We start from the raw sequence: 21488 nt of genomic DNA on the forward strand, positions 1-21488 counted from the left end.
ACAAGATTGTCTTATGTAGGTGTTCATTCAGTTATTTCTTTGATTCTTGCTTTCATTTTGGACCGTGCTGCTCATCATCACAGGTACAAATGTTTGTTACCAATGAATATTTTTATTACATGTTCACTGCCATTAATGACAATTGATATATGCTATACAAATTGTGTTCATGATGAGTGAACCTTAGATTCCCGTTTGAGATTGGATGCAATGATTCTTGCGGACAGTTTGCATTAATCATTGTATTCAATCTTGAATTGTCCGTTTTGACAGTTTGGGGAGACTGATATTTTTATGGTAGATTCGTGTTAAGGTTAAAATTATTTTGTTTCATTTGATGAAATTTTGGTAATGCATTTCTAGTTGTTCTCTGAGTGCATACTTGATTATCGGGAAATTAATTTCACCGATTTCATGTCGTGTACTTGGAGACCAATGCGAAATGCTGCCAAAATTTTGTCAAATTTAACAAAATAGAATTAACCCTGATGTATGAAGCTACCATAAAAGACAATCTTGCCGAATGGGATAGGGCCACACCTTTAATAAAAAAGTGAGATTTTCATGCATCGAATAACTTTGAGAGTATGACCGAGTTATTACTTAGATGGATCGAAGTTGGATGAATGAAAGTCGCATCAGCCCAGAATATGAGGAAGGCGTCGAGCAATTCTTACAATTTGCTTCACAAAGAGGTCAACCGGATGAAGATGGAAAATATTATTGTCCTTGCATCAATTGTTTGAACGAAAGACGACAAATACTGGATGACATACGAGACAATCTGTTGTGTGATGGAATTAAGAGAAATTATACGACCTGGATATGGCATGGTGAAATGACAGACATGCAGAGTGGGCAACAATCCGAACCGTTTGATGTAGAAATGGGAGATCGCTTGGAGGATATGATTCGTGACCTTGGACAAGAGTCTTTCCAGCAAGCACATGCCCCTGTGTATGAAAGATTGCAGGGTGACTCAAAGAAGCCTTTGTATCCGGGGTGTAACAATTCCTTGACGCTATTGTCAGCGGTGTTAAGTCTGGTTAATGTCAAGGCCAGATATGGATGGAGTGACAAAATCTTTACTTCATTGCTTCAAATAGTGCACGATCTGCTTCCACAGGATAACACATTGCCTAAAAGCTACTATCAGGCAAAGAAGATATTGTGTCCGATGGGTATGGAGTATCAAAAGATTCATGCTTGCCCTAATGATTGCATACTGTACATACATGAATTTGAAGAAATGTCGAAATGCCCTAGGTGTGGGGCGTCACGGTACAAGGTGAAGGATGATGAGGACTGCAGTTCTGATGAAAACTCAAAGAAGGGCCCTCCAGCGAAAGTGTTGTGGTATCTTCCCATCATTCCAAGGTTTAAGCGTTTATTTGCTAATGAGGACGACGCAAAAGATCTTACCTGGCAAGCAAATGGGAGAAAATCTGATGGAATGGTCCGTCATCCAGCTGATTGCTCCCAGTGGAAGAAGATTGATAGTTTGTATTCGGATTTCGGCAAAGAATCATGAAATCTTAGACTTGGACTAGCCAGTGATGGAATGAATCCATATGGCAATTTTAGCACTCAACACAGTTCATGGCCAGTTCTACTAGTAATTTACAATTTTCCGCCTTGGTTGTGCATGAAGCGAAAATACATGATGTTGTCTATGATGATATCGGGCCCAAGACAACCAGGAAATGACATTGATGATTATCTAAGTTCGTTGATTGAAGACCTGAGAAAGTTGTGGGATGAAGGGGTTTTAGTGTTTGATGGGTTTCGCAAGGAGACTTTTCAAATGCGTGCAATGCTTTTTTGTACCATTAATGACTTTCCAGCATACGGGAATCTCAGCGGTTACAGTGTTAAGAGTCATCATGCATGCCCCATCTGTGAAGAAGACACAAGCTACATACAATTGAAACATGGTAGAAAAACAGTGTACACTAGACATCGCCGTTTTCTAAAAGCTCATCACCCTTTCAGAAGATTGAAAAAAGCTTTTAATGGAAGTCAAGAGCATGAAATTGCGCGGACACCGTTAACTGGTGAGCAGGTCTTCCAGCGGGTTGAACACCTTCATACTGTATTTGGAAAGACCCAAAAGAAGGATAAAAGTAAGAGTTGCATATGGAAGAAGAGGTCTATTTTCTTTGATCTTCCGTACTGGTCTGATCTAGATGTTAGACATTGTATTGATGTTATGCATGTAGAGAAAAATGTATGTGACAGTGTCATTGGGACACTCCTTAACATTCAGGGCAAGACGAAAGATGGTCTAAATACCCGTCAAGATCTAGCTGACATGGGCATACGATCGCAGTTGCATCCAAGGTCTGATGGTAAAAAAATATACTTGCCTCCAGCTTGTCATACTTTATCCAGAAAGGAGAAGATCAGTTTGTGCCAGTGTCTACGCCGGGTTAAAGTCCCACAAGGATACTCTTCAAATATTAAGAGCCTTGTGCAGTTCAAGGAGCTTAAGCTGGTGGGGTTAAAGTCTCATGATTGTCACGTGTTGATGCAATAATTGTTAGCCGTGGCCATACGAGACATTTTGCCTAACAAAGTCAGGTTAGCCAAAACTCGCCTGTGCTTTTTCTTCAATGCCATATGTAGCAAAGTCCTTGATCCGGTTAAGTTTGATGACCTGGAAAATGAGGCTGTAATTATACTGTGCCAGTTGGAGATGTATTTTCCTCCTGCTTTCTTTGACATCATGGTCCACTTAATTATTCACCTGGTCAGAGAAATCAAATGTTGTGGTCCTGTTTATCTGCGCTGGATGTACCCGGTTGAGCGCTACATGAAGATCTTAAAAGGGTATACCAAGAATCTACATCGTCCAGAAGCATCTATTGTTGAAAGGTACGTCGCAGAAGAAGCCGTTGAATTTTGTTCAGAGTACATTGAAAAGGCTAAACCTGTTGGCCTTCTTGAGTCTCGCCATGACGACAGAGTGGGCAGTAAGGGTTCAAGAGGACTGCATGTTATCACTCCAAGTGTAGAAGATTTGTTACAAGCTCACTTGTATGTGTTGAACAACAGTAATGAAGTTTTGTCATACATAGTTCAGGATGAACGTTTAGTCAAACAAAGTAATCCAAAAATGTCAAAGAACTGGGTCTTGAAAAATCATAACAAGACTTTTTCTGACTGGTTTAAAGATACAATCTTTGCTGACGAAAATGCTTCTGAAACATTAAAAAAGCTAGCTCATGGGCCTAAAAGAAATGTTATAACTTGGCAAGGATATGACATAAACAAGTATTCCATTTACACAAAAGCACAAGACGACAAAAGTACAATGTAAAACAGCAGGGTCACCCTAAGGGCTGAATCTCAACACTTTGCAACTGTACATGATGACAATCCCTGTGTAGCTTCAATCCCTTACTTTGGCTTCATTGATGAAATATGGGAGCTTAACTATGTCAAATTTACTGTTTGTGTTTTCAAATGTAAGTGGGTTGACAGCAACACCGGTGTGCGGACTGATGATGTAGGATTTACGTTGGTAGATATAAAGAAACTAGCTTACCAAAATGACCCTTTCATCATAGCAGAACAAGCTAAGCAAGTATTTTATGTGCAAGACCCTTATGATGAAAGGTGGTCTATGGTTCTACACGGGAAAACAATTGGTGTTAATGTAGAAGATGATGAATCATACATGGACACTTATATTAGTCCTTTGTCTACACAAATGACTTCTAACAGCGTAGGAGAAGAAGAAGCTGACGACGTTCATGCTAATCGTAATGATCATGATGAAGGAGAATTAATTAACATCGTCTAACGTAATTTTCTAATATAATATTTCATTTCGGTACATTCATTTACATAACTCATACAATGTTTTTTCTCGTTAAAGGACCATGGCTACTCCACCTGCCTCGCCTCCTCCTCCTCTTCCTCCTCCTCCTGCAGACGCATCAGCGTCTCCATCTACGTTGAAGTGGACACGCAAGGCGACACGGCTAAGATCATTGGCCACTAGACCACCTGGGGCAGAAAGACCTGTGGTCAACATCGATCCTGCTACTGGCAAGGCCGACGGTCCCCACAAGAAGAAATTAAGAACATATTTGGGGATTGTCGCTCATGATAAGGTCGACGTGACATATGACACCTGGAAGGAAGTCCCTACTGCTCATAAGGATTTGATATGGGAGGATATTCAGGTATTTGAGTTTTCTTCATTGATTTTCTTTAATAGTCTAAATTTGTTATTTACTTACAATAAAACCTAATTTATTGTTTGTCAGGAGGAATTTGAAATCCCTGAAGCTTCTGACAGTAGGACAAAGAAGAAAATTATTCAGATTGTCGGCGAGCGCTGGAGGCAGTTTAAATCTGACTTGACTAGAAAATGGGCACTTGGAGCCGACAAGGATGGTGCAGACGACATTGTCTGTGAAAAATATGACATTAGCAAGGAGAAATGGACCCAGTTTTGTCAGACCCACAGAGACCACTCATGGGAGGTATGTACTTTGTCATTTTAGTTGTTTTCCACAACAAAATCACTTCTTCTAATTTATTGTAATAATCATTTTCATTAATGTTAAACTTTTACAGGATGTGCGGAAAAAGGCACAGGCCTCCCAGAAGCAAAGCACTGCCCCGCATGTATTGTCTCGTGGGGGTTATGAATATTTAGAAGAAAAGCTCATGGCTGAGAAGACAAAGAAAAGACTGGAAGAAGCTGCCCAATCTGGAAGCACTGAGGGCATCATTGACCCTCCATCTCCCATCAGATGCCACGTGAAATGGAAGATAGCCCGCACGAAGAAAACTGGACAGATGACATCTGAGGCAGCAAAAGAAATAGCTGACAAGATTGTAAGTTATTTTTAATTAATAATTGTAATTATCTTTGTGTATTTTGTGAATTTCTTGGACAAATAAGTGTTCGGTACAGGATTCTTTGGACGAGCAGGCGTCACAGGGATCGTTCATCCCCCATGGACGTCAGGATATCCTGACTGCTGCCATTGAGCGACCAGAGCACCCTGGCCGTGTTCGTGCTGTTAGAGCCGGTGTCACCATAAAGCAATACTTAGGATCGGCTTCACGAACGTCCTGTAGTTCTTCCTCCATGCCTCCTGAAGACCTAGAACAGCTGACCCAACAAATCAGAGACCAACTGGAGGAGTCAATTATAGAAAAAGTGACTCGAAAGATGATGGAATCCTTCAGCCAGATGCAGTCCCAGTTTCAATCTCAGATGCAATCACAGGGACTTGCACTACCTCCAGAGCCAGAGGTTGGTCCCTCAGGTCCTCGTGTCAACACAAAGGAGAGTTGTGTTGCTCCCTCAGGGAACAATCCAGGGACGGTTGACTCAGACAAATGCGGGCTATATATTGAAGAAAATCCTTCCCGCCTGGTTGCCCTAGGAAGACTTTATGAGGGATCCACAACAGTTCACAACATCCCTTTGTTGCATGGCCAAGTCAAGGTTGGTGTTGAGGACGTTAAAGATGCAGAGGCTCTCGTTCCTGTACCCACTGACGAGGTTACCTTAGTGGGGCAGACACTTAACACCTTCCTTGCTTGGCCAACACATCTTGTGAAGTGTTTATCAGAACATGTATTTTACTCTGATTATATGTTTATTTTTTCAATTAATTTGTTCACTGTAATCAAAACTTGCTAATTAACTATGTTTTATCAACAGGCAGCTGTGTCTCCAGCAAAATCTCTAGAAAGCCTGGATGAAGAGGTCGACGATCCCCTGTACCTGATGACATTGACCATCCCACAACTGTTTTTGAAGCCGCTCCAGGTTATGTGGGATGCTACCATATTCGGGGTGTTTAATCAAAACTTCCCGTTGTATATAAAGCACGAAGATCTCTCTGGAATTGCACACGGTGGTCAATGTCTCAGCATATCTGTTATACAGTTGTGGATTCTCTAAGTCATTTTAGATTACTATTAATTACCAAAGTAATTGTTTTAAATTCATACATAATTAACTTTGACTTAACAATATAGCCATCTGACCGAGACAAGTGTGCGAGCGGGGAATTCTGATGTGTATGGATTCCTCGAGCCACAATCCATTCAGAGATCTGGGCAATCACAATTTGAATCTGAAAGTTACATCAAGAGTTGGATACAAAGTTCAAAACGAGATGTTTACCTTGGAGCCTATCTGAATGGGTAAGTCAAACACAATAATTGAATTTAAATAATCTATACTACTACAATAACTCATATTCGTCTCTACTGCAGCGGACACTGGCAAATGGTCGTCATTCTGCCTAAGGAAAACTTTGTTGTCTGGTTTTGTTCTTTACATAACAGGCCAGACAACTACTTTAAGGGAATAATTAACAGGTCAGTATTGTTTTCAATACATTTTCATTGGCATAACTCAACAACATCAATATTTTAATGTTCCTCATATTCAACACTAGTGCTTTGAAAGGACTTGATGATACTCCACAACCGAAATCCAAGGCTGCTGCTAGGTGGATTGTTGTTAAGGTACGTGATTTAAATAAAAGTTCTACTTGTATATATTTTATGTGTGTGTACACTAATTGTAGTTAACGTTTAATTAATATTCAAATTTCATTATGTATTTAGTGTAATAGACAAAAAGGAATCACTGAATGTGGCTACTACGTGATGCACTGGATGTCCATGTTAATCTTAGGATCTTTCAGGAATAATTGGGAGACGGTAATTGTTTATTACAAACAAATTTGGTTTTTTTATAATTGTTATTACATTATTAATATATTTTTTTATTTGATCATGCAATATCTTAATGAAGTTAGACCATTGGAAGCAGAGAGATTCAAGGCACTTCGCATACAGTGGGCACAGTATTATCTAAAAGTTAGAAATCAAACATAGGATGTTAGGCAACTATGTAACTTTAGGTTAATTAATTAGTTTACGTACTTTGCATTACATTTTTTACAATTGTTGTTTCATCTTAACATTGAACAACCTTTGTTGATAGCTAGTTGTTTGCTAAAATCTATTTGAAAACTGAATGCAAATGATATATGTTGTATGCTGTGTGGTCTGATTTTAAATTTACAGGTTAAATTTTTGTTTTTTTGTAAAAACAGAGACATTATTTAAAAAAAATTCCTGAAAACAACATCGGTTTTTATAAAAAACCGATGTTAACTGTCAATAGCAACACATTCATTAACATTGGTTTTCTGTAAAAAAACCGATGTTAAATTTAGTTAACATCGGTTTTTTAAAAAACTGATGTTAAAATTCAATAGTAACACATTCGTTAACATCGGTTTTTTAAAAAAACCGATGTTAACTGTCAATAGTAACACATTCGTTAACATCGGTTTTTTATAAAAACCGATGTTAACTATCAATAATAACACATCCGTTAACATCAGTTTTTTGAAAAACCGATGTTAACTTGGTTAACATCGATTTTTCATAACAACCGATGTTAACTGTCAATAGTAACACATTCGTTAACATCGGTTTTTTATAAAAACCGATGTTAACTGTCAATAATAACACATTCGTTAACATCGGTTTTTTTATAAAAACCGATGTTAACGTGGGTTAACATCGATGTTAACTGTCAATAGTAACACATTCGTTAACATCGGTTTTTACTGTCAACAGTAACACATTCGTTAACATCGGTTTTTTGTAAAAACCGATGTTAACTTTCAACATTAATATACATTTTCTGGGTGTAATTCATATTAGCAACATCGGTTATTTATATAACCGATGTTGGTAATTTGACGTTAACATATGTTAACGATAATACTATCAACGTCGGTACTTTCAACATCGGTTCAAAAATCGATGTTGAAAGTCATAAATAACCGATGTAGAAAGCATATTTTCTAATAGTATTGACATTATTTGAACATGTTGTTCATGCTAGAAGAGAAGATACTTTATTTAAGTTTGCCCACTTCAGGCGGCACAAGAGAAAAGCATTGAAGAAAACACCTGGAAAGGCTATAAGTTACCCTTTTCACAAGCCTGAGGAAAACCATCCTCCAGGGAAGGACTCGACCATCTTTGATAACTTTTAGTCATAAGAAGTCAGTTGTGTTAATATAATGATAATTAATTTTAAGATGACTATAATTCAACAACTCAAAATCCTTTTCAAACAAGCTAAGATTTAAGCTAAAAGCGCGTTTTTTTCATCCAGTTATAGAAACTGCCTGTTTACTTGCTAACTGTTACATATCCAATCTTTATTTTATGATTTAAGATTGGTATTCATATGCATCACCTATTGGTGTTTAACTAAAGTACAATATATTCTGAATTTATTATGATAACCGCTTTATGAACTTGTTTTTTGATCATGCGGTGAATAGATGTCTGGCCTCATTATATTTACTTTTAATTAGTTAAGTGACACACACATGATTTCATAATGCTTAGTTTATGGAGCCAAGATATGTTATAAATATACATTGGCACATTGATGAATAGTATGAATAACATGTAATGAAAATAATATTTTATTTTTAACAGAGCATATTAATGTCATATTGTAATGAAAATAATATTTTAATTTAAAATTAATATATTTTTATAAATTGGTTCATTATAAAAATAAATAAAATATTTAAAAATATTTAAAAAATAATATTGGTTGGTCTAAAATCAGAAAGTGTTTTTTAAGCGCATTTTCAACATAAATTTTAACCAAAACTGATGTGATAATCACGTTCAACATCAATTTTATTACAATTGGTGTTGTTTTATAGTTTGTTTTTTTTATATATATATATTTCTTACTATATTTTTGTAAAAATAAATGTCATGTAATATTGATTTTTTAAAGATTGAGATTAATATTGATAATGTTAATATCGGTAATTTTAATATAAAATAAAAAATAACCAATATTAAAAACTTATTTTTCAGTATGAGATGTATTCTTCCACACAAGATAAAATCTCCCTTTTCCTGCGTCGGTTTCTTCTTCTTTCCTCTGTCACAACCCACGAAGGTAATGACGACCACGCAATTCCATGTCCATGGCTATGTTGTGCAGCTCCAAAAACTGCACAAGAAAATGCACTACGAGATGAGATCTCGGCCTGCAACTACAAGGGTTCTTCTCCTGCCAACGTGCTGTCTTCTTCATCGGTGGCAGCGAATGAGAATGACTACGACTGCCAGAGTGAGGTCTTGCTTCGAGTTTCTAATAATATCATCTACACTAGCGAACCACACGGGGAGAGATATTATATATAAATTAAAAAAAAAATACAGGTATGATCGTATATTCTTTTTATTATTGAAAAAATAATTCTTATATTAAAAAAAACACATTTCAGGTTTTTTAAGAATAAAAATAAAATTAAAGGAAGCAGTGGAATAGTATATGAATAAAATTTGATTAGAATAAGTAAATTAAAATTCTGCGGACTATTAACGGATATTAACATGTTTGATTTGCTGATATGTTAATATCAAAATAAGTATCTGACAGTTATATTTCAAATGTAATCCATAAAATTTAAAATGTAAATTTTAGAAATTTAAATTGAACATTTATTTTTTGAAATTTAATACTTTAAATTTAAGCTTCAAAATTTAAAAAAAAAATTAAAACTTAAAATTTTAAAATATGAATATTAAAAATTTGAAACATAAAAATTAAAGTTGAAATTTTAAAAATTTTAATTTTAAAATTTAAAATGAATGACTTGATAAAGCAATAATGTCGATTAAGATGAAAAGATTACCTAATAATGAAATCAGTCACTCTAATTAAGAAAACATCGACAGTTTTGTTAATTAAAATCCATGTTTTGATATAGTAGCATGAATATAATTGTAGTATAACTAAAGAGTGAAAACGAATTTGAGACCCCTTCATTAAGACTATTTTTGTGCTAATTTATTCTTTGTTCTAATTAATGTTAAGAGTGTCTCATATTCATAAAATTCTGACTTTTATAATACTTTCGTCCAAAGATTATTGAGCAAAATAAACATATCAAAAGCAATATGAGAAATGTTTATTTTATATAAAAAAAAAGTATTTTTAATAATAGAACATTTTTACTCACTTCTTCATAGTATTGTTGGAAGTAGTATTTGTTTTCTCATGTTGGATTAAGTAGCAATTAATTGCTAACATAGGTATAAGAAATAGTAAGAAAAAAATTCTGAAAAGCCGTAAGAAGGAAAATTTTATGAATATGAAGTTAACATATGATATTTATAAAGTCAACTATGATCATCACCTTCTTTTGATCATTATTGCACCGGTACATCATTAATGAGTAAACATATTCATCATAATTGTGATTAAAATTATTAAAACCAATCAACAAATATTTGTTGTAGGCAAAATAAAATAATTAGTTTTATTTATAGGATTAGATTAATGTTAAAGGAAAAAAAGTGAGACGGAGAGTAGAAAAGCAACCGTAGAATTAATATTGTGTTATTAAAGTAATTTAATTTAAAATGTTTCATGAAAAACATAAATATTCATATTTTTATTACGTTAAACTTAATATTTATATATTTTTGCCATTATTCATTGACAACCATATTAATTTTAGTCAAATAATTAATTTTTTAATACAAGACTATTGACATATTTTTCTTTGTGTCTGGTTTATTTTTTGTAACATGTTAATTTAACATATTATTTTATATAGTGAAATATACCAAAAGAAAAAATGAATAAAACAGATTTTAAGATTTTTGAAGTTGAAGTGTTTCTTTTTTATAAAAGATTTTTAATTATAAAATGCTAAATTAGAGAAACAAAAGAATTTCAAGGCTAAACCCCTAGGTTCTAACAAATGTGAGTTTTCAAATTTCGCTATAAAATGAAAGAAATTGATAATGGAAAAAGATTTTAAAACTAAATGAAAACTCATACATCACTGCAAAAAAAAAAAACATTTAACGATGGTTAAAAGACGCATTCAACAACGGTTACAAATCGTCTTTATAACGGTTATAAGATAACCATCTTAGAATATTTACTTTTTAAGACGGTCTCAAATAATAATCGTCTGAGAAAGTATTAAAGCCTTTATTACACTCTAGTGTAGAATAAACACCATAACTAACCTATTACGATAGATGATCATGAATACTATATTTTTAAGAGAATCTAATAATGTTACTTTTTTTTTCATTTTCTAACGTTACCCTGCACCCAATCCTAGTGGCAAGGATATGTAGAAGCATATACCATAGAAATTAATCTAAAATAGAATATTTCTCATCAACTTCATGATATTTGTTGCAAAACCATAGCTTTCAAATGAATTTGAATATGACCTTAATTAAGTAACGTTACGTAGCACAATTGTCTAGTCGGGATTGTCATGTATAGCTTTTAGCTTATTACTAGTAACATTAAACTAACTATATGTTCACCAAAAAGAACAAAAACTAACTATGCAGATAAATTTAAGAAAATTACCTATGCATCTCCAAGGTATAATTTGTTTTGTAGCATTGGAGTCAAATAATTTTGTAGCAAATAATGTGAGACTCAATTGTCTCTGGCAATTAAGTCTCTGGTATAACTTGATAAAATCTAACAAACAGGAAAACATATAACGTGTCTTCAATTTTGTAGCTTATTAAAACTAACTAGTCTACAAGTATTTCACAAAAAAAAAATGGTCAACAAGAAAGGAAGCAATATAACAGTAGCAACTAGCAAAGTAGAAAAACTTAAACAAATCCTGCACAGTAGTGTTTGTGAGGCATTTGTTTGTGTAGAGAGAGAACCCGATCACGCAATTTCCATAGTGCAGAAACATAACTTTCATGCTGAGCTCTTGGATTTTTGTCATAAAATTTTATCATGTTAGAATCCATTTGACTGCCATGAACCAGAGAAGATGAAACATGCTCTTCAGGTTTGTTTTTGGTGTGTTCTCTCACAAAAGAGGATGGTCTGAAATACTGCATGAGTGCCTTCCTCAACTGCACAAAATTACTAGCATCCAAGTCTTGATCTTGCAACCTACACAAGTCAAAAGAAAATACCGATGACTGCTTCACTATGCAGCAACCTTATTCCAATAAAGGAAAGGAAGTGGATATAAGATAGAACTGTGGCAAATGATAATATGATACAAATTTTTTAAACGGATAGTGAATACAAGTTTGATGCCTTTATTACAAGTTTGATTGGTGCTCAGTGATGGGATTATGGAAACCACCTCACAACTAAAAAGAATAAATAAATACATAGTATATGAATATTGGTGGCTATAATACTGAGCTACACGAGCTATGAATGCAACACCTACGACTACGATGGTGGAACTTGGAAAAAGCATTTCTAAATCATGATGAAAGTTGTTAACGCCGAAAAAGACCATGAAAGGAGGGGGCCGCATCCAAAAACACTACTTTTATATAACAATGTTAAGCACATGTTGCCTAAGAAAGAAGCATGAAATATATAGAAATAAATACTGAAATAGGCTTATAGCTAAAAAAAAATCACGGTCACACTGGAAATAAACCTTGGCAGTCGGCACCTTTTAATGTTTGAAGGCCACTATTTCCTGAAAGGAAGGGGAAATCTGGAAGTAACATTTCAGAAATGGTTATTTTGCTCAAGTATGAAGGTAGACTATTAACTTATACCTTCTATTTTTTTATGTGAACCTATGTTAGCATCCTCCAATATATATTAATTATAATTATAATTTGTACATGTATTTTAATTATTTATATTTATTTCCCCTTAATGGTTAATTAATGCTTTGTGAATTTAAATGGAAGAATTTTTTTATTGCAAGGCCTAAGGAAAGAAAAGGACCAAATAAAGTTACAGGCTAACAATGTATCACGTGCATTATATCAATTATTTGATAGCAGGTGGTGGTTTAGTCATTTATTGGAATTCAAAGGCTATGGGTTCGAAGTTTGATGCCTTTATTACAAGCATCTTTTACAATTCATTTTACTTTTGCCTTTAGCCCTTCATCTTTGGTTCTTGATTTTCTTATATATTTTCAAACAATCAGTGACACATGGTAGGTGACAGAGACCTTAATTTTAAAGGATATCTGAAGGAAAATTTATAGAAGAAAAAAAGTCCAGCCAAGATGGAATGTTGCTAGTAGCAAGCAGCTAATCAAGCCAAACAAGTTAACCATTTGTCAGTTCTTATTCACTAGTTACCTCCAGGTCTTGGCTGGGCTTGTCTTTTCAAGAATCCTCCTTTGCTTAATTAATTAAATACAAAAGCCAAACAGTTCAGAATGATGTTGAGGCAGAATGATGTTTCTTACTTGGTGTGTACAAACCCAAGAGTAGCCATGTATTCTTCATGTTCAAGAAGCTTATCTTTCTCAAGCCCATAACTAGAGCTCTATGATAAAGAAGTCATCAAGGATGGGTCTGAGATACCATGCTTCAACAAGTTAACCTAGATGATACAAGTACAGCATGATCAATCCTTTTCAGTTTTCAATATACTAATAGTCTTTAAAACATAAAATTATAAAAGAATTAAGAATTTGCACATGATGTACAAGGATTTTAAATTAAACAAGGAAGCCCAAAATACTGCAAAATTGCTACCGAAGACAAAAAAAGTTAATGAAATATTTAAAATAAGTAGTCAAGACAAAATGCACTAGCCAATAATACTATTACTAACCAAGACCCTACGAAAACAACATATGAAATGGAGAAGAAAAATGATATATACACACTAGCCTCTAGGTGTCAACGCATGTGGCAGTGTTCAAAGGCATGTGTGTGTGATACAATACTGGTGCATAATTGAAATGCATTTATAGAATAGAGGTTGACAGGCAAATATGAAAATCTTGATAAGCAAAGTTCTGGAACTTACCTCAAGGACTTCCATATTTGGACACTTTTAGATTAACAACAATGATCCTCCGTGTCTAGCATTGCATAGAGGAGATCCAATTTTTTTTGTACGGCTACAAACATGAACATGAACATGAACACTATTAGGGGTGGGTAAACGGGTCCAAGTCCATGGACTGGCCCGCGGGACCCGCGGTCTGCGCGGGTTATGGACCAATTTTTTTAAACGGTCTATGATTATGTCATATTTTTGGGTCCGCCCCGCTTAACCCGCGGCCTATGCGGGTTTGGCCCGCGGGTTGCCCGCAGCCCGTTTGATTTGTGTGACCCTGACCCAATTATATTATATTTGATTTTCTCTTTTTTACTTTAAACTTTTCTTTTAAAACGATAGATAAAGAAATATATATTAGATAAAAATAAAATATTTAATGATAAAAATAAAAGATTTAAATTAAAAGATGATAAAGATAAAAAAGATAAGATAAGAAAAATAAAAGATTAATATAAAAAAGATAAGTGATAAATAATAAAAATCTTCCTTTTTGATATTTTTCGATCTTTTTCTCTTTTAATCTATCTTTTTCATATTTGCAAGTCATAAATAATAAAAATATCAATTCTTATCATTTAAGCCAAAAAAAATTGTTAAATAAATATTTTTAAAGATATTTCAATATATTTTTATTATAAAAAAGATAAGTGATAAAAAAATCTTCCTTTTTGATATTTTTTCGATCTTTTTCTCTTTTAATCTATCATTTTCATATTTCCAAGTCATAAATAATAAAAATATCAATTCTTATCATTTAAGTCAAAAATAATTGTTAAATAAATATTTTTAAATATATTTCAATATATTTTTATCATAAAAAATAGCTCATATCATATTTAGTAGTTATCATTGTAACATACTAAGAACACTTTTTCTCTTCACGATTTTTCTCCACCACGTAGTCACGCACACTCGTATGTCATACGACTCTTTCCCTTACAAAGAAGACAAAACGCGACTAACACTCATGCAGTCACACGACACATCACAGCGGCACAGCCTCGGCCCACCACCATGCCACCACACAAAGTACATATCTTCTTTCTCTAGAATTTGTTTTTATCCTATTTTTGTTGGGTTGATTCATTGTTGTTAAACTCTTAAATTCTATGCCTCTTTTCTCAATTATATCGTAGAGATACTTTTGTTTTCACAAACTTACTACACCCCTCACACTTCACTTGTCTATTATTATATGATAAAATCATGGGATAAGGGAATGAACCACGAAACTCTTGATCTGCAAGTTATAAATATGATGAATTGAGTTTTTGAATGATTTATTTATTTTATTGATGTAATTGACTAATTATTGAGATTTTATTTACATTTATATTGAACTTAATTTGATTATATTGTATTTTTATAAAAATTGAAATTCTTTTAAAGCTAGGCCCGCAGACTGGCCCGTTTGCCCAGCGGGGTCCGCGGGGCAGGGGCGGACCAATTTATTTGGTCCGTGTAAAAAGCAGGGGCAGATTGACCCGGTCCGCTGCCAATGCGGGCGGGCCTTACGCGGAGTGGGCCAACCTGCTTACCCACCCCTAAACACTATGGGCTACTCATTCATTCCAATACATGTTAAACCCAATCAACTTTGCTGGTAATGATATAACAGAGTATTTTTCTGGTTCCTCATTGTAGGTGCTTCCACAAAACTCAACCTTAATTAAGGATATCGTTAGTTTTATAAAATTATTTTTTTGTTTTGTTTATTTAATTTATTAATTTTTAGAAATGTAGGAATTTTTAGAAGCATGAGATTTGGAAGTGGAAATAAATGGAATCAAATGCAGATAGAGAAAAAGAAAAAAACTTTCTATCAACACATAACAAATAGTTACCACTAACATTTTTCTGTTAAAAAGCCCAACAATTAGTTACTACTAATAACAATGTTTCAGAATAAAATACTATGAAGTTTTGTTATACAAATACAATAGAACAAATTCTGCATGCAATCATTCCATGTATCAAAATGCTCAAGTTCCCCACTGCTATCCTAGACTATATAATGGGAGGAAAATAAATGTAAAGTAAAATAAAAGTTAAGAAAGGTCATTTCTTTCAAATGTAAAAACTGCAGCTTTGAGGCTTTAATTTGAGAGTGGTACTCACCCCTACCTAGCAAAGGGAATACAACAATCAGTAGTGTATTATGAGAGTAGTCATTTAATTGTGTGCAGCCAAAGTGCAAGGGGACCCATCGACCCCTTCAATCATTACTTGAATTGTGTTACACTTCTTTTCTATATATTATCTTTTAAAAAAATTATATGTATATAACAAATTTCAAATGTGTATATTCTTTTTGTACAATGAATGTAAGAGAAAAGGTACATAATAAGATGAATACTGTGACAGAATGACAAATAATAATATTATAAAAATATTGTATAAATAATATAATTCATTTTACAATTCTAATGTCATCAAATAGAGAGGAATAATTTAGATATGTTTTCAAAATAATACATCTATGTCCACAGCAGTCCCACTATTTTCATTTTTCTCGATCCTTTCATCCTCCCAACCTGTCCACAACCTCTCCGCAACTTCCTTTAAAGTAATTTGAAACATGACAACATGCTAATGATTAAATTAACAACTCAAACTACAAGCAATCATTACAAATTAATAGAATATAATAAAAAAATAAAATGTGCTTGTTTAAAACCTTGCTTAGAAAGCAAAGGGAGAGCAATGATGGCATTTCATGAACTTAAAACCAATGGTCAAACAACATTTTACCAACTTGCTCTAGCACACAAAGATAAGAGATATCACGTCTCAAAGTCAAACTATACATGTCACTAATAGAAAAAAAAACAAGATGAACTAAAATGCCACTTTTACATCTCATATATATATATATAACCTCATATGTAAACTCATGCAATAACCTCATATGTAATTTGTTTCAAATGACATCAGGCTATTATAGGTTACTGTAGTTTGTTGAATTCCCAGTTCAACCATCAGTGCAAATGTCTTACGGGCCTGTTCATAACTTCCAACCTTCTTATGCATATAAATCATCATATTAAACATCTTCTAGTCTGGTTTTAAAGGTGAATTTTCATCATTCAGTAGGTTGTCAAACAATTCTTCAGCTTCCCTAAACTTGTTACCCTGTAGGTGAATTAAATATATAAATGCAAAACTGAAAGTCAGAGACTCAAAAGCAGTCTGTACAATATTTAAGAAATGTATGCTGAGATCAATATAGTCATCAAAGAAACACGAGGACATGTGTTGGGGCTGAACAATCATTATTATAGGAACAAATAATTAAAACTTTTGAGCCCATCAATCTCCGTGTTTAAACTTAGATGAAGGGATGTGTTGGAGTTGAATAGCCATCATTGGGCCCTTATTTACAGCTTAGAATTCTATGGCAAGACTGAACACATTCATCGAAAAAATCCAAAAATTCAATAAGAAGGTAGACAAAGAACATATTTGAATTTTATTAAAAAAAATTCACAGGAAACCAGAAGTACCACAACCACCACCCTCACTAGTGGCTGCAAGAGATTAAATATTAAAGGGAAATAAAAGCGCAGAGTAAAAGAATATATAGTTGCATGAACAAATGTTTTAAGAATTATCGGGTATGTGAAAGCAGAAGGTTCAAGGCCCCATTTCTGCATCCTTCGGAATATTGCTTCAGCATTATTATATCTGCCTCCTTTTCCATAAGCTTCCATAAGTGCAGTCTGAGACACCACATTAGGTGCATAACCATTCTTATTCATCAAGCCTAAGACCTTCTCGGCACCATTGAAGTCTCCTAGCTTCCCATAAGTCGTGATAAGCATGAAGAAATCCATCTTACCAAAATCCCACCAGTTCTAAGTCTGAAGCCATTCAAGAATCTAGTTTTCAAGGAATATTTTGGTTATTAATCATCTGCATTTTTCAATGTTCACTCTTCAAAAATGATTATCATCGTTTGAGGAAGAAAGACAAGGACAGAAAAACATACCTCGTCTTCAAGGACCGAAGTTGGAGACTCCGTTGTAGAATCCTCGATCTTCACTTTGTTCTTTGCCTCCATCTCAAACCCTAAACGCAGAGCACAATCACCGAACAGAAACTTTAAAAAATAAATAAATAGTTTATCTCGAGATCTCCTTGCAAATCTGCGATGCAAAAAACCTAAGAAGTGAAGGACGAGAACGAAGAATGTGAGATCTACTTTTAGATCTGCAATGCTCGGTCGCCGTTAATACTGTAACACCCTAAGATATTACTAATTATAAATTGATGTTTAATTGTATTTATTGTGTTATTTGACCATATGGTTTACTTGAATGAGTTTAGGTATGGCTTGAATTAGTCATGTGTGAATTTCTTGATGTGGATGTTGAGTTATGTGGAGTTTTGTTGAGCTAAGTTGAAATTATGAGATTTCAAATTTTACCTAAACCTATTTCAGTAAAATTGTCATCCTAGATTCGTTAACCGTTGGATCGTCTTCAAATTTTTTATGGTGGTTCCTAAGACAATTTTCCATATTCTGACCGTTGGGATTTGTAATATAACTTCTTAAATTAGCGATATGATTTTTTTTACCGAAGCCGAAAATTTGAGCTGTGGATCAGCTCGCCCAGGCGAGCCAAACTCGCCTGGGTGAGTGTTGCAGGCTTCAAATACGTTCAGCAGTGTAAAACAGTCAGATTCTTCCTCCTTCTCTTCACATAAACCTTCCCCAACACCCCCAAGCTCCTCCTCCACCACCACTGACCACCGGTGACCGTCACGAGCCGCTTTTGCTTACTGTCGGATCACCGCACGGAGAAGAATAGTTTGATCGGAGCGGAATCTTCAAAACTCAACTCGAGGATTCGGTAGAGAATGAACCCTCCAATCCTTCCTTCACGATTTCTTCGAGGTAATCGTGATTCTAAACCTTCTCCTTATTAGTTTGAGTCTATCTTTGCATCTTATCTGACTTGGGAGCCTTCTCCTTGTTAGTTTGAGTCTATCTTTGCATCTCTTCTGACTTTGGAATCATTATTGGAAGTTTTTATACTTCTTTTGAAAAACCCTTGAAAATGAGACATTGAAAAGTTATATTTTTATAACATTGATGTTATTTTCGTGACCTTCACTGAACCCCAGTCACATTGGCATGATCGAAATTTTAAAATGATGTCTCCTTTTAGTAGAATCCGAAACACCCCTCAACCCTTTATGTTTTGATAGGGGTATTTGACTCTGAATGTTGTCATTAACCTTGTTTCTGAAATCTATACTAAATTTCCTTCAATTTGGTATATAGAACCTTACTTTTGGACAAACGAACGTGAATGAGAGAGGTCTCTGAGCGACACAAAGGGAAACTGACGTAGAGCTCACGATAGGTGAGGGGAGTTTATTATTGTTTATAATTTTCAATACCATATTTGGGGTCAGGGAACCTAACTATGGGGATGTTTTTGACTAATGGGATGCAATATATATTTATTATTGATGAATAACATTATTGTTTCTATTAGACTTGTGTTGTCTGAAGACATGGGGAGTATGAATCTCAGGCATGAACTGTATATGTATATGCAGAGTGTGACTTACTGATGATATTTCTATTAATGAAATTAATTGATGTGAGGTGATGTTGATGTTTATGATATTGATATGAGATGATGTTGTTATTGATGATTATGTCAATATGAGTTGATTGGTTCTGCTCACTATTTTGTTCTAGTGAGTAATATATAAAAACTTGTTGCCTGCCCAGGATTATTTTGTTGTGTTTGTTTTCTTAGGAATAGTTAAACACACAGAACATATTATATATTTAGGAACAAAGGAGAACATCACATATAGATAAAACAATCTCGAGCGAAAGAGAAAATCATATGCAAATTTTTATATTTATACATATGCAGGCTTACACTTCTAACATACAAAGGTATGTAAATTTTCTCCTATGCACTATAAGATTTCTTATCCTTTGAACTATTTCAAGATAGAAAAGTTGATTAACATCACTGCATTAAGCAATTGTTGGGTTCTACTTGAAGATAGCATGAACAAGAACGAAAGTAGATGCATAAGCAGAATCCAAATCACATTCCACGGAGCCAATTGTTGACATTTGCAAACATCTAATGAGCCTATATATGTTGGACAACCATGAATTATCTTCATCGAGAGGTTTAAAAAACATGATACTCAACCTTCTCCAAAAGAAGTGCGTGCATGATATGTGTTTCTTTACCATCTGTAATTATTGAGAAATTTTGTTAATTAGAAGTGTGTTTAAATAATTTTAACTACAAATTTATGAGAAGTGTATTTAAATCAAGAATAAAATTAAACAAAAGGACAAAGAAGACATCCAAAACCATGTTGTTTGGGACCCTTACTAATAAAAAAACAGAGACTTAAAACAAAATAAAATTTCGCATACCACACGCCGCTAAGATGAATATGAATGTACTATACCATTGCCCCGACGCTACATACTAGCAGGAAAATATATTATGGTATTTAGATGATAATGATAGTCTAATCTATTGCTGCTGTAATAGTACCTGAACCATCAAATAAATTGAACGAAATTAAAATATATACGTCAACAAAGGCTTGACTAAGCTAAATAAAATTAGAAAGATATAGAAAATTTCTCCACCTTCATTCACCGTCAACAAAACCAACAATTAATTCAGCAACTCTAGCTTCATTCACCATCGAATATACGCAATTTGAATTAGAAAAATAGAGATTTGATGAAATAAAAAAAAAAAAAGATAAGAGAGAAACACATAGACACGAACCTAAAATGAAGTTAACTATATATGATGTACCTACCTCTATCACCCTCTTCTTTTCTCACCAACATTGCTTCTACAATTCAAACAGAGTAGGGATTAAAAATAAAAATAAAAACACAATGAATAGAAGAACATGCTTGACTCATACTGTAGTGGTAGGCAGAGTCGTGCAAAATACAGACCTTGGGATTGACCTTGAGAACCCATTCGCCCTGGCTATGATTGTTGTCATTGATTTTGAAGAAGAAGTAGCAAATCAATGGGGAGAAGAATGGTTGTGGTTTGGCAGAAGAAGGGAAAGAGATAGGGGAGGTTGAATAGAAATTTCCATTGGTATGAGAGTGAGGGGAACAGAAGCCAGAGAGGTGATATGAACAGTTTGTAACATGAATAAGAGAAGTGTGTAGTTACACATGAGCAGTTGAGGAGATGGATGATAATTGGTAATTTTCTAATTAATTTAGGGACAAGTATGTTTGGATGAGACAATTTAAAATTCTAAAGAATTTTAAATTCTGAGAATTTCAAATGCTCCAATCTAAATTCCTTCATTTTTAAAATTCTGTGTTTGGATAAAAAAATTAAATTTCTTTATTTTTAAAATTTTGTGTTTGGATAAAAAAAATTGAATTTCTTCATTTTCAAAATTTTGTGTTTGGATAAAGAGATTGAATTTCTCCATTTTCAAAATTTCTTATTTTGATAAAATAATCAAATGCATTCTTTTTAAAATTTTATATTTGAATAAAATATTTTTTTATAAAATGATTAGTTTTTTCATTAATAAATTCTATGTACTATTTGTCGAGTGTGGTATTCCAATA

At 33.8% G+C, this 21488-nt stretch overlaps 1 protein-coding gene and 1 long non-coding RNA gene across 2 annotated transcripts; one reads left to right on the forward strand and one right to left on the reverse strand.

The window, feature by feature from the left end:
* The first annotated feature begins 5495 nt into the window (after positions 1–5495).
* LOC114411489 lies at positions 5496–6288 on the forward strand. Its single transcript, XR_003666467.1, has 3 exons — positions 5496–5602; positions 5690–6177; positions 6250–6288. It is a non-coding gene; the product is annotated as an uncharacterized LOC114411489 (long non-coding RNA).
* Positions 6289–16902: 10614 nt separating this feature from the next.
* On the reverse strand, positions 16903–17729 carry LOC114411594 (pentatricopeptide repeat-containing protein At3g59040-like). Its single transcript, XM_028375225.1, has 2 exons — positions 17469–17729; positions 16903–17013 (listed from the first exon to the last, which is right to left on the reverse strand). Exons 1-2 carry the CDS (start codon positions 17710–17712, stop codon positions 16934–16936), a joined length of 324 nt encoding a protein of 107 aa, XP_028231026.1. The 5' UTR covers positions 17713–17729; the 3' UTR covers positions 16903–16933.
* Positions 17730–21488: the final 3759 nt, after the last annotated feature.

The sequence above is a fragment of the Glycine soja genome, chromosome 5 (assembly GCF_004193775.1).
Source record: "Glycine soja cultivar W05 chromosome 5, ASM419377v2, whole genome shotgun sequence".
Taxonomy (NCBI): domain Eukaryota; kingdom Viridiplantae; phylum Streptophyta; class Magnoliopsida; order Fabales; family Fabaceae; genus Glycine; species Glycine soja.